At 36.2% G+C, this 13,644-nt stretch overlaps 2 protein-coding genes across 2 annotated transcripts; both read left to right on the top strand.

Annotated features, from left to right (window-relative positions):
- Window positions 1-202: 202 nt before the first annotated feature.
- Window positions 203-1,159, top strand: LOC308352994 (olfactory receptor 13C9-like; the record flags this gene model as incomplete). The annotated part of the gene is made up of 1 exon (XM_080819528.1): window positions 203-1,159. The coding sequence occupies one exon, from the start codon at window positions 203-205 to the stop codon at window positions 1,157-1,159; it is 957 nt and encodes a 318-aa protein (XP_080675654.1).
- Window positions 1,160-12,687: 11,528 nt separating this feature from the next.
- On the top strand, window positions 12,688-13,644 carry LOC308352992 (olfactory receptor 13C9-like; the record flags this gene model as incomplete). The annotated part of the gene is made up of 1 exon (XM_080819526.1): window positions 12,688-13,644. One exon carries the CDS (start codon window positions 12,688-12,690, stop codon window positions 13,642-13,644), a length of 957 nt encoding a protein of 318 aa, XP_080675652.1.

Genomic DNA, 13,644 nt, shown 5'->3' with positions numbered 1-13,644 from the left:
CTTTGTTCATATCTTACCCTCTTTGGTTCACTTTTATTTACTTCTTTTTTTGTTTTTTCTTTCACTTTTTCCTTTAAAACTTTTTTTCCTCTCTGGGAGTATGGTACTTATAAACTGGTACACATTTGAAAGTAATCGTAATGAGTCACATATTTTGTTTTAAAAAATTCTAATGTCTTACAGGTAAAACAGAAACAGTGAAATGGAATGGGAAAATCAAACCATTCTGGTGGAATTCTTTTTAAAGGGGCTTTCTGGTTACCCAAGGCTGGAGCTACTCTTTTTTGTGCTAATCTTAATAATGTATGTTGTCATCCTTCTGGGCAATGGCACCCTTATTTTAATCAGCATCTTGGATTCCCACCTTCATACCCCTATGTACTTCTTCCTGGGGAACCTCTCCTTCTTGGACATCTGCTACACCACCACCTCCATTCCCTCCATGTTGGTGAGCTTCCTCTCAAAGAGAAAGACCATCTCCTTCTCTGGCTGTGTGATGCAGATGTTCCTTGGCTTGGCCATGGGGACAACAGAGTGTGTGCTCCTGGGCATGATGGCCTTTGACCGGTATGTGGCTATCTGCAACCCCCTAAGATATCCTGTCATCATGAGCAAGGATTCCTTTGTGCCCATGGCAGCTGGGTCCTGGATCACAGGAGTCATCAACTCTGCAGTACAAACTGTGTTTGTAGTACGATTGCCTTTCTGTAGGAATAATGTCATTAATCACTTCGCTTGTGAAATTCTGGCTGTCATGAAACTGGCCTGTGCTGACATCTCAGGCAATGAGTTCATCATGCTTGTGACCACAGCATTATTTGCCTTGATGCCCCTGCTTTTGATTGTCATCTCTTACTCATTAATCATCTCTAGCATCCTCAAGATCCCTACTTCGGAGGGGAGAAGCAAAGCTTTCTCTACCTGCTCAGCCCACCTGACTGTGGTGATAATATTCTATGGAACTATTATCTTCATGTACATGAAGCCCAAGTCTAAAGAGACACTTAATTCAGATGACTTGGATGCTACTGACAAACTTATATCAATGTTCTATGGGGTTATGACTCCCATGATGAATCCTATAATCTATAGTCTCAGAAACAAAGATGTAAAGGAGGCAATGAAATATCTATTTAACGGAAGGTTATTTAGCAAGTGAATGGACAAGGTCTTGGATTGTGAACACACTGGACATCATTGAAACTTTAGAATTATGTTAGAATTTTGGTTAATTTTACTTCTTTTGCACTTTCATATATTATTTAATTTTAATTTAATTTAATTTTTTGATGACATAGAGCTTTACAATATCATTGCATACTCATTATAGAGAATTTGCAAGATATAGGACAGTAGGGTGAGGAAAATAAAGGGACCACCTATTACTCTAACACTAGGAGATGGCTACTTTCAATCATTTTGAACAATATCTTCCGTGTTCTATATATATTCCGTTTTGGAATTGGATATTACATGTCATTTTATGTCCACTCTTTTCCATAGTCCTATTTCATAGGCATCACTTCATCAAATCTTTGAAAATAAAGAAGAAGCTCTTTTTTTGTGAAAAAAGCAAATCAGAAAAACCCCCAAATACTATACCCACATTCTCCAGTGGAGAGCCTTGTGTTGTAGTTTCACAGTAATCTCAAAATCCTCCTAAGTCTTTAGAGACTATTTTCTTGCTCAATACTTGGAATGTTTTTCCTGTATAACTAAGGGTGCCAAGCATTTGGGACCATCGAGGGAATGGATGAATGGACCTAAGGGTGGAGCCTATGCAATCAATTTGGATATCCTTGTTTCATCTCCTTTCTTTGTTTCAGCTTACATGTTAGCTCTAGCATAAAGAAAATTTTACAAAATTAAAACTGGGTTTAAAAACCAGTCTACTGGTCTAGATAATAATGTGGACAAGTGTTTGGTTGGATGGGGTCATACCCGTGCCCATTTAGAAGAAGCCACATTTCTTTGATATCCTGAGGTCATTCCAATATTTCCCAAAACTTAGAAGAAGCTCTAAGTTCTTGATTTTTGGTGTAGGCCTGTATCAGTGTCTTGTCTCTGTTACTAATAACTTTGTGACCTTAGTAATCTGAGGTCTGAGTAGAAGATTGGGGGATGTCAGACAGGATGTGACATTATCTCGATTTTCCTTGGCTTTCTTCTCACATTTTTGCTCTATTTGAAGAACATTTCTAATTTACAGGAGAGAGAGTGTGTGTTCAGGAGTGAGGCACATTCTAGGAAATCCATTTGGCTGGATAAATTTTATATTGATTGAACAGTGAATTCAGAGGATGTTGGGCATTAACGTGTTTTACGTAGGCAAACAAATGTTTTTGGGATTTGGGTATATATTAATGTCACTTTTCCAAATTCAGTTTTCATTTTAGTGGCAGGAATACCAGTCATAAACTGTTCTTAATTACCTCCAGCTTCAGTCATAGCTATTCCCAGATTAAATCTGATGACAAAGTCTATGACTATTGATGTAACAGTTTCGCACCTTAGTGAAATACACTATAAAAACCTATTAGTTTCCATATACATGCTCATAGGACTTTTTTCTCCTTAAGAATTTCAGGTAGGTGGAAAACCTCTGGAGTCAAGCATGTTGCATTTGACCTATAGGCCATCTTGGATACTCAGACTCTACTTTTGTTTTTTTCTCAGAGCCTAAAATCAACTGCTTCCATGCTTTTTGGGGTGACAGATCTAGGTTCTGGTCTTATATCAGACTTACACATTTTTTATAGAAAATTAATTAAAGCAAGTAGAAAATTAAAAAAAAATTATTTATTTGACACAGAGCAAGGGAGAGAGAAAGACAGAGAGCAAGCACAAGCAAGGGGAACAGCAGGCAGTGGAGAAGCAGGCTCCCCACTGAGCAAGGAGCCCAGGGTGGGGCTCCATCCCAGGACCCTGGGATCATGACCTGAGCCAAAGGCAGCCGCTCAACCAACTGAGCCACCCAGGCGTCCCAAGTAGAAATTCTAATATGCATATTTCTTCCCATAGGAAAAGACCAGGAGTGTTTTCTCCCTGTCAGCATTGTAGAATAGAGGTCTGAAGGTCTGAAGGAAAGAAAGGCGAGTCATTTGTCTTGAGGTACCCATGTGTTTACATTTGTTGGGCAAATATGTTATCACTACATGTCCTGGAAATTGTCTCGATTCTGAGTCACTTGTCTTTTATACTTCCATAGCACACTAAACCGTCATTTTAGTTGAAGCAGTTATCCCCTTTTATTGAAATCATGTGATTACGTTTTTCTCACTACCTATTGGACAGGTAGAGACTGCGTCTTGGGCATTTTTATATTCACAGATATTCTTACTATCATCTTCACTGAGTAGGTGTGCAACAAGTGTCATGTAAACAGAGGTTATCAGAAAATATAAAGCACCAAATAGAAACATGGGTAAAAGACATGAGTACAGAACACATATAAAAGAAAATATTAAAACACACACTCAAGTTAAATATCTCTAGTCATTAAAAATTTCACTTAAAGCAATGATGAGATACTATTTTTAAGTCCTTTAACCAACTGAGCCACCCAGGCGTCCCTTAAGTCCTTTAGATTAGGAAAAAAGAAACCCTAAACTATTTGTCAGTATCCAGTGATGATAAGAGCAAGAGAAAATCAGCCACACTGTAACACTGGTGGGAGCATAAATTAGTGTTACCTTTTAGATTCGTAAGAATCTTCATTTATTTTGATGAAATCAAAGACACAATTTAAATGTTCTGGAATTCTATTTTAACAAAATAATTTGAACTTATTTTGTTAAAATATTTCGTTTATGAAGGAACTTAAAGTTGTTTCCAGAAGTAAAATGAACTTATTTTGATATTTCAGTAATTTGCACTCATTTTGTTAAAAATAAATTTAAAGAGGTCCTGGGGGGCTGCGTTGTTTAAGCATCTGACTGTTCAATTCGGTGTAGGTCGTAATCTTGAGGTCCTGGGATCAAGCCCAACGTCTGGCTCCACACTCAGTCGGGAGTCTGCTTGAGCTTCTCTCCCTCTCCTTCTGTACCCCCGAATATAGAAGTAAATCTTGAAAATAATTTAAAAAATAAAGAAAAGAAGAAAGATCATTCAGAAGTATCTAGCTTTAAGGTGTCTCATTGGATGCTCAGAAGAGCAAATGATTTTAGCTTGAGTTACTATATTGTTTTTTAAACTTTTTTTCTTTTTTTTTAAGTAGGCTCCATGCCCTGTGCAGAGCCCAATGTGGGGCTTGAACTCATGACCCTGACATCAAGACCTGGGCTAAGATTAACCGACTGAGTCCCATAGGCCCCCCTATTACAATGTTTTAAAATGAAAATCAGGCTCCTTTCTGAACTATGGTTATCACTAAGTTGTTTAATTGTAATTTATTTTCAACCTTGTTTTTTAAACCTTTATATATTACCTGACTATATCTTTTCCTTCCTTGCCTAATCTTTTCCCTTCTTCCTTCCTTCAAAAAAAGAAAATTCTTCCTTCTTTTAAGAGTGTGTATTTCTTTTGGAATATTTGCAATGTAAAATATATTTATTTAAAAGTCAACTCTTACTAGAAGCTAAATTATAAAGTGAACTTAAAATTGTATAGGAAATAATCCATACTTCCAAAACGGTTGTGTGTGAGTGTGCACATATGTGTGTTTGTGTGTGTGTGTGTCTGTGTGTTTTTTAAATTTAATTTACTTTCTTTTCAGTGTAACAGAATTCATTATTTATGCACCACACCCAGTTCTCCATGCAATACGTGCCCTCCACAATACCCACCACTAGGCTCCCCCAACCTCCCACCGCCCACCCCTTCAAATTGTTTTTCAGAGTCCATAGTCTCTCATCGTTCATCTCCCCCTCCAATTTCCTGTATATGTGTAAGAGAGAGGGAGTAAGATGGAAAGATTGAGAGAGAATTCAGCTGGGGAAACTTTGATGACAATACATGAGCTCCTTTATGATTTTTGTGTGAAACAAATAGGGCTCCTGTAATTAGGTCTTTAGGGCTTTATTTCTGCAGTCTCATACATTTTATACATATTTCATTTATGAAGCAATTTAATGTCATACACAGAGGTTTAGAGAGGTCCTTAAGAACATTTAAATTGTGTCTTAAAGCATGGAGCTGATTCTTTATGTATTTGTGGGTCTCCACAATGGGACAGTATTTCCACCTAGGCTTCATGGGCAAATTGCCCCGTTCCTAAAATTAATGGCTAACTGTTAATTTTCTTCTCTTTATTTTTTTTTTTAAATAGAGGAATCTAGTGGTGCTTTGTTTGGACTAGAAGTATATATCTCCATAATCACACTTGTAACAATCATGTTTCTACAAATGTCAAATAATCAAAGAATTTCTATGACAAAATGATTACTCACCAGGAACTGCCTCTTTGGAGCCTCAGCTACTAATGAGGAGTTATAAAGATTGGCTGCAAATAGAAAAGCGATGAAATTATCTGTTGTTGCTGCAACCTGGAAAGATAGGCAGTCTCTGGTTTGAAGGTAAGTTACTGCAAAGACTGGAAACAAACTATCATCTATAAGCAAGAATTGGACTGATGGGTTAAAGGTGTCAAGTTTGAAAATGGAATTTTTTCTTCACTGAGGAGAGACTGTTAGAAACAGAGTTTAGAGGTCTGTTCACTGAGATGTAGTGGGGAAGAAAGAGCTTTGAGACCAAAAAACACTTCTGCATGCAAAAGCCATTGTGCAGCAACAAACTGAAAGGAATTTGCCCAGCAGGTGTGAATTACTTTTTATTAATGTGTAGCTTTTTAGTGCATTACAAAGTATTTGGACACCATTACCTACTTGAGCTAATTGAGGCTCACTACAGAGTTTATAATAGACTGTGTGTTCTGTACTATAAAATTAATGACAAGTCTTCCTTGGTCCCCTAGCAATACTCAGTTCCATTTGGTTCCGTCAACAAATAACGAGGTGAACTATATGCCAGGTTCTGTTCTTTATACAGAGATTACATATGAGGAGGATAGTATGGCCAATTTGGATTTTAAAAAAGTGAACATTATAATTTCCTGAGACTTGAAAAAGATAATTTACCAAAACAGCGTGGAGCCAGAAAACGGCCTGCTTGGCCATTATTCTATGCAGTATTGGTGTTTGCATGCAGTATTAGTGACTATTTTGAATATTTGTTTTTCAATCATGAGGTTATAATTGCAAAAGTGAGTAACTCTTCATTTTCTTCTTAATGTTAAGAGGCTGCTAAAAATGTTAAAATAGTCTTAGTAAAAAAAGTTAGTCATGTGTTTTAAGACAAGGAACACCCTGGTATCTTACCAAAGCCCTATTTTTTTGTGGAGTGAATTAAATTTGATATAAGATCTTCTGGATGATTTTTCCTTTTTGGTACCTAATTTGCTGGTTTCCAGAGACTGAGAGTGAGTGTGATAAAGTGTATTAGAATTTGTATGTAGGATGAAAATTATACCATTTGTTAGAATGCTGTGTGTGATCTGATTAAGCTTTTAAGCTACACACACCTGATCTTAAAGAAAGAAATGATGACTATTTCAGAGATGTAAAAAGAGTCTAACAGAGGGTAGAAATTAACAAAGAGGCATGAAGGAAACAACTAACAATGGGATTCACTGTTGTACTAATTGAATTACATATACCAGCTCATTTAATCTTATCAACAAATAACAGGGTCTAGGTGTTTTTATCTTCATTCTATAGCTAGGAACGGTGATGATCAGAAACATGCCCAGGACATCTAGTTAATAGGGGGTAGAGAGGGCGTTTGAGTTCAGCCTGCTTCCAAGGCCTGCGTTCTTGACAATATTATGAAATGTGCTTGATAGAATACATGGCATTCAGATAGCTAATAGAATTTACAGAGATCATTTTTATAGGTGTGCATATAATCTCCACTATTCAAAAATTACTCGTGTATCTAATACTCTTTGGGATCTCAAGTGGTTTGAGACTTAACCCAGAAAATCTGAAAAATTCTTTAAAATGAAAATCTTATAAAAAATTAAAGAATTTTAAAATCTGGGGAGAAGAGGAGTTTAGAATAGGAAAATCAGATTGGGCTTTGGGCTTTGGGCCAAGGAGGCTAATTATGTCCTGGAAAAAAAAAAAGTTAAGTAGACAAACGCTTCTGTAAAGGGAGGACTCTTTGGTCATGAGAATGGAACAAGAATAATAGTTAGCATTTATTGAGCTGTAACTTTGTTCCAGGACTATTACTAGCTCATCAAAGCAATAATGCATTTAATGGAAAGGAAATGACATTGGATAGAAGAATAGACCCTTAATTAGGTCAAAGAATAGTTTAGAGCCTGATGACTGGAGATGGTTATGGACCTAGAAATCCTAATGATACTAGGAAAAGGGTCCTGAATATTGAGAATGCAACTCTATGGTAAGTATCTTTGAGTCTTCAATTCCCATCCAGTATATAATACTGAACAAGTTAGAACAATTTTCAAACATACAGGGTTGTGTCCTATGGTAGGAGATAATTTGATGTAGTATACCACTAGAAAAGTGAATGAAAGGTGAATCTCAGAAGCTTAAATGTTGTTTATTTTATGAATATATTGCTTATTTTATGAATAAGCAATATAGTCATAAAGTGCCAAAATTTTGAGAAGTACTAAAAGAGGTATCGTATATAGCCTACCTTCTACTCCTGTTAATAAGCTAATAAGCTATCCATTTCCTTTTCTAGAGATAACTCTTCTTGTTTATTTTTCTAAAGAGATTCTATGTGTGAGCAAAAATGTGTTTATGTATATGTATCACACATACATATATAATCTTTTTTACATAAATGTTAGTGTGTCATATATATTCTGAACATTACTTTTTCAATCGCTATTTCTTTTTTGAAAAGATTGATTGATAGATTGATTTTAGAGAGAGAGCATGCGAAAGTGAGTGGAGTGGGGCAAGGGTGGCGGGGGTGGGGGAAGGAGAAAGAATTTGATCCAGATCCCACGATCCTGAGATCACCACCTGAGCTGAAACCAAGAGTCAGACGCTTAGCTGACTGAGCCACCCAGGTGCCCCTCCACTTAATATTTCTTAAAGATCTTTCCACATCAATACACAAAAAGCCCCATGTTCTTTGTGACAGCAGAATAGTATTGCATTATTTCTATGTCCCCTTTTCCTGGGCATTTGAATTTTTTATGCATCTATTAATACAAACAGTACTTTAATGAATCAGTTTACACATAAATCACTTTATTCATGTGCCAGCATAACTGATGAGGATTACCTAGAAGTAAATCTGTGGTCAAAGTTTACATGTACACTTTGGTGATTTTTATAAATATAGCCAAATTGTCCTCCACAGAAGATGTACCTATTTGTGCGTCCACCGAGAATGTGTAGGAGTTTCTGTCTCCTCACCCTTAGGCAGCAAGTCATTAGAGGTGAAACCATGCTTTGTCCCTATGAGATACCAGTGCATAGCCACCTAAAAGAATGGATCACAGAGATGTTAGGAAAATTCTCAGGGCTCTCTATGATTTTGGTCACTGAGTTTCTTTCTTTCTTTTTTTTTTTTTAAGGATTTTATTTATTTATTTGACAGACAGAGATCACAATTAGGCAGAGAGGCAGGCAGAGAGAGAGGAGGAAGCAGGCTCTCCACGGAGCAGAGAGCCCAATGCGGGGCTCGATCCCAGGACCCCGGGATCATGACCTGAGCCGAAGGCAGAGGCTTTAACCCACTGAGCCACCCAGGCGCCCCCCTTTTTTTTTTTTAAGATTTTATTTATTTATTTGACAGACAGATCACAAGTAGGCAGAGAGGCAGGCAGAGAGAGAAGGGAGGAAGCAGGCTCCGCTCTGAGCAGAGAGCCCGATGCGCGGCTCGATCCCAGGATCCTGGGATCATGACCTGAGCCGAAGGCAGAGGCTTTAACCCACTGAGCCACCCAGGCGCCCCGGTCACTGAGTTTCTTAAACACTTTTTTCAGAATAGAAACATATATGTATGTATACATATAATTTATATAATATGTTTATATATGTACACTTTTATATATAATTTTTATTATATGTATAAACTTTAATGTACCAACTAACACAAAGATGTCAATTAATAGGCACAATTCAAATATACATATGTATGTATATGAGTAATATATATTTTTTACTTATATACTTATTATAGGTCATACATATATTTGTTGTATGTAATATGTAACTATATACTCTATATTATATACTATTATGTATATTATATCCTTAGGATATAGTGTTAGATGTAGAATTTGGTGGAAAAGTCATGCATTATAAGAATTTATGCAATTTAAAAAAAGGAAGTTATTTGATGATCTATAAGAATTTAGATAACATATTACACTTTCATCTGAGGAAAATTCTGCAGATATACTCTAACAAAACCAAAATATAAATGAAAATATGGTCCTGAAGATTCAGAATAGAAGAGAAAGAGAAGAGAGAAGAACCAATGTGATCAATGAGTGGAGATATAGGGAGGTAAATACATTGATAAAGACTGTCCAACTATGTAATTGTAAAGGCTGATAAAGAACTCTCAAAAAGATGCATTGTGAGGAAATTATAAACAGTTCTACATTATCTCACTGACATTTGTGAATTTGAGGATACAGATGGAGGAATAAAAGTATTCTTGCAGTTCTGTCTTCATTTAGTGTTTGAGGGATAACTTAGGATATTAGACAACACTCTAGTGGAAAAAATAGTTAATTTTATGAGCAAAAGGTTGGTTCCTATAAGTCAAATTATGAGCATGGTGAAAGAGAAGGTACCTACATACAGAGTGCCAAGAGTGAGTAGAGTGTTCAAGTTAATGAAAACAAATAGTAAATGACAACTTAACCAACGAAAAGAAGGAACTGGAAAAAAAGAACGCAGTAATGCAAAATAAGTAAATAATAAAAATTAAGTGTATGAAAAGAAAGTAATGAAGTACATTAATAATTGTATTTTAATTTTTTATTTTTTTAAGATTTTATTTATTTATTTGACAGACAGAGATCACAAGTAGGCAGAGAAGCAGGCAGAGAGAGGGGGGAAGAAGGCTCCCCACTGAGCAGAGTGCCAGATGCAGTGCTCAGTCCCAGGACCCCGGGATCATGACCCGAGCTGAAGGCAGAGGCTTTAACCCACTGAGCCACCCAGGTGCCCCAATAATTTTATTTTTAAAGTGAATGGACTGGATGCTGTCATGAAAGACAGAGACTGTAAAAGGAGATTGAAAATTTTATTTTAAATTTTTATTTTTTTAAATTTCTTTTCAGTTTCCAGAATCAAATTTAAACCCAGATACATGTTACTTATGAGTAGTATACGCAACAAAGTGAGAAAGAAAAGTTGAAAATAAGGGGATGCACAAGAGCAGGCAAAAGCAAACTAAAAGAAGGCAGGAATGTAATAGCAACATCATAAAAGTGGAATTTAAAGTACAAAACATGACAAAGACAGGTCAGTTAATAATATTGACAATTTATAAAAATTATCAGCTATAAATAACACAGAAGCTAAGCATATTAAAAATATCCTAGCTATATGGGCAGAACGTGCTTACAGATATTTATATAGAATCAATTAAATATAGATGACAAAATAATAATTTACAGATTTGAATAACACATTACATAATCTTGATTATATGTATACGTGTATGCACGTATTATGTATCTATATAAAACTATATATCTTTCCCCAAGAGAATTAAAATTTTTTGTTAGTATTTGCAACATGGATCAAGTAATTGACTGCCAAAGTCTCCATAACTAGAGAATTACATGTTATGTTATCTTATAATAAAAACTGTAAAAAAGTAACAAAAATCAAACACAAATGTCCAATGACTAGGTGTGCAGAGAATACACACCTGGATAGCTGTTGGCTTGAAGAGGAAAAGGAAAGAAAAAAATTATCTGGAACCCAATGAAAAGGACATTTCATGTCAAAATCTAAGTTTTTAAGAACACTAAGTATTTTAAGGGCATTAATTAGAGCTAGAAATAGAGAAGAAAGAGGAAATATTAAGGAATTTAGTTCTTATTTCACGAAATTAGAAAATTCCAAATAACCTTTAAAAATTTACAAACAAAACTTAAGTTAATAAAACAGAAAAAAAGTGGCAAGGATATATCGATCCAAAAGCCCCACTCCCCTTTTTTTGAGAAGACCTATGATATAGGAAAACCCTTTGTGAGACTAAAATAGAAAAAAAAAATCACTTAAGGATAGTAATGGAGAAGGAAATAGAACTTCTCACAAGGGAAATCACAGATTATAAGGATCAAATGCAACTCTATGACAACACATTTGTAGGAAGATAGCAAGTATCAAAACGAACTTCTCTCAAATCACTATGTTGAAGTGATTCTTTCTAACAGTCACCTTTCCTTGGTCCAATATTTCTTTTGAAACATTAGTACTGTCAATTAGATTAAAAGGTGTTGTAGTCTTTGAGCCAAGTTCTCTGCAGATTGAAAAATTAAGAATTTATACTATGCAGCCATACAGCTGGGGTTTAACTCTTAGTTCTACTGTTTATTTAGCTATATGACTTTAGGCAAATTACTTGACTTTTCTGTGCTTTATTTTCCTCCTCTATTATTAAAGATGATGAGGCTGATCACAGTAATTGCCTAATAGGTTTGCTCTTCAGACTAAATAGGTAATGCACAAAGCAAACAATTAGTAGAGGATTGACACAAGAGTGAGAAATGTTAGTCATTATTTTGTCTTTCATTTTGTTTCTTTATGCAACAAATATTTTTTTCTTCTTTTTAATTTAATTTCTTTTCAGTGTAACAGAATTCATTGTCTATGCACCACACCCAATGCTCCATGCAATACGTGCCCTCCATAATACCCACCACCAGGCTCCCCCAATCTCCCACCCCCGCCCCTTCAAAACCCCCAGATTTTTTTTCAGAGTCCATAGTTTCTCATGGTTCATCTTCCCCCTCCAATTTCCCTCAACCCCCAACAAGTATTTTTAAACTGTCTCTGATTCCACTTTATTGTAGGTACTGGGACAATCGATGTGAACAAGAAGAGTACCTACCTTTATCAAATTTACATGCTACTATGCAAGACAGATGGTAAACATAACATTATAATTTCAAGGAGTGACAAGATCATTGGTTTATTGTGTGGTGCTTTGTATTCAGTAAATATGGTTTATTGTTCAGTTACACATAATACAATGTTAATTTTTACTATAACCTCTAGTTTACGTGTGAGATGATAAATATGGCAAAAAGCCCAGGCTTTAGCAAGGAAGACTTAGTTAGGTTTGAGTCTTACTTAGCTGTGCTTTATATTTACTTTTAGTCAAGTTTATTTAATATTTACACTTTAGTTTATCTATCTGTAGACTGTGGATGATAATAGCTCTCTCTCAGCACTGTGATGGGATTAAGTAAATTACATGCCATATTGCATGTGGCTAAACACATGTAAGTTTCCTCTTCCCGCCCTCCTCTTTGTTCATATCTTACCCTCTTTGGTTCACTTTTATTTACTTCTTTTTTTGTTTTTTCTTTCACTTTTTCCTTTAAAACTTTTTTTCCTCTCTGGGAGTATGGTACTTATAAACTGGTACACATTTGAAAGTAATCGTAATAAGTCACATATTTTGTTTTAAAAAATTCTAATGTCTTACAGGTAAAACAGAAACAGTGAAATGGAATGGGAAAATCAAACGATTCTGGTGGAATTCTTTTTAAAGGGGCTTTCTGGTTACCCAAGGCTGGAGCTACTCTTTTTTGTGCTAATCTTAATAATGTATGTTGTCATCCTTCTGGGCAATGGCACCCTTATTTTAATCAGCATCTTGGATTCCCACCTTCATACCCCTATGTACTTCTTCCTGGGGAACCTCTCCTTCTTGGACATCTGCTACACCACCACCTCCATTCCCTCCACACTGGTGAGCTTCCTCTCAGAGAGAAAGACCATCTCCTTCTCTGGCTGTGCGGTGCAGATGTTCCTTGGCTTGGCCATGGGGACAACAGAGTGTGTGCTCCTGGGCATGATGGCCTTTGACCGGTATGTGGCTATCTGCAACCCCCTAAGATATCCTGTCATCATGAGCAAGGATTCCTTTGTGCCCATGGCAGCTGGGTCCTGGATCACAGGAGTCATCAACTCTGCAGTACAAACTGTGTTTGTAGTACGATTGCCTTTCTGTAGGAATAACATCATTAATCACTTCTCCTGTGAAATTCTGGCTGTCATGAAACTGGCCTGTGCTGACATCTCAGGCAATGAGTTCATCATGCTTGTGACCACAGCATTATTTGCCTTGATGCCCCTGCTTTTGATTGTCATCTCTTACTCATTAATCATCTCTAGCATCCTCAAGATCCCTACTTCGGAGGGGAGAAGCAAAGCTTTCTCTACCTGCTCAGCCCACCTGACTGTGGTGATAATATTCTATGGAACCATTCTCTTCATGTACATGAAGCCCAAGTCTAAAGAGACACTTAATTCAGATGACTTGGATGCTACTGACAAACTTATATCTATGTTCTATGGGGTTATGACTCCCATGATGAATCCTATAATCTATAGTCTCAGAAACAAGGATGTGAAGGAGGCAATGAAATATCTATTTAACGGAAGGTTATTTAGCAAGTGA

This window comes from Martes martes (genome assembly GCF_963455335.1).
Source record: "Martes martes genome assembly, chromosome: 12".
In the NCBI taxonomy this organism is placed as follows: domain Eukaryota; kingdom Metazoa; phylum Chordata; class Mammalia; order Carnivora; family Mustelidae; genus Martes; species Martes martes.
Note: the sequence above shows the minus strand (reverse complement) of the source record. Positions and strands in the feature narration are given on the sequence as shown.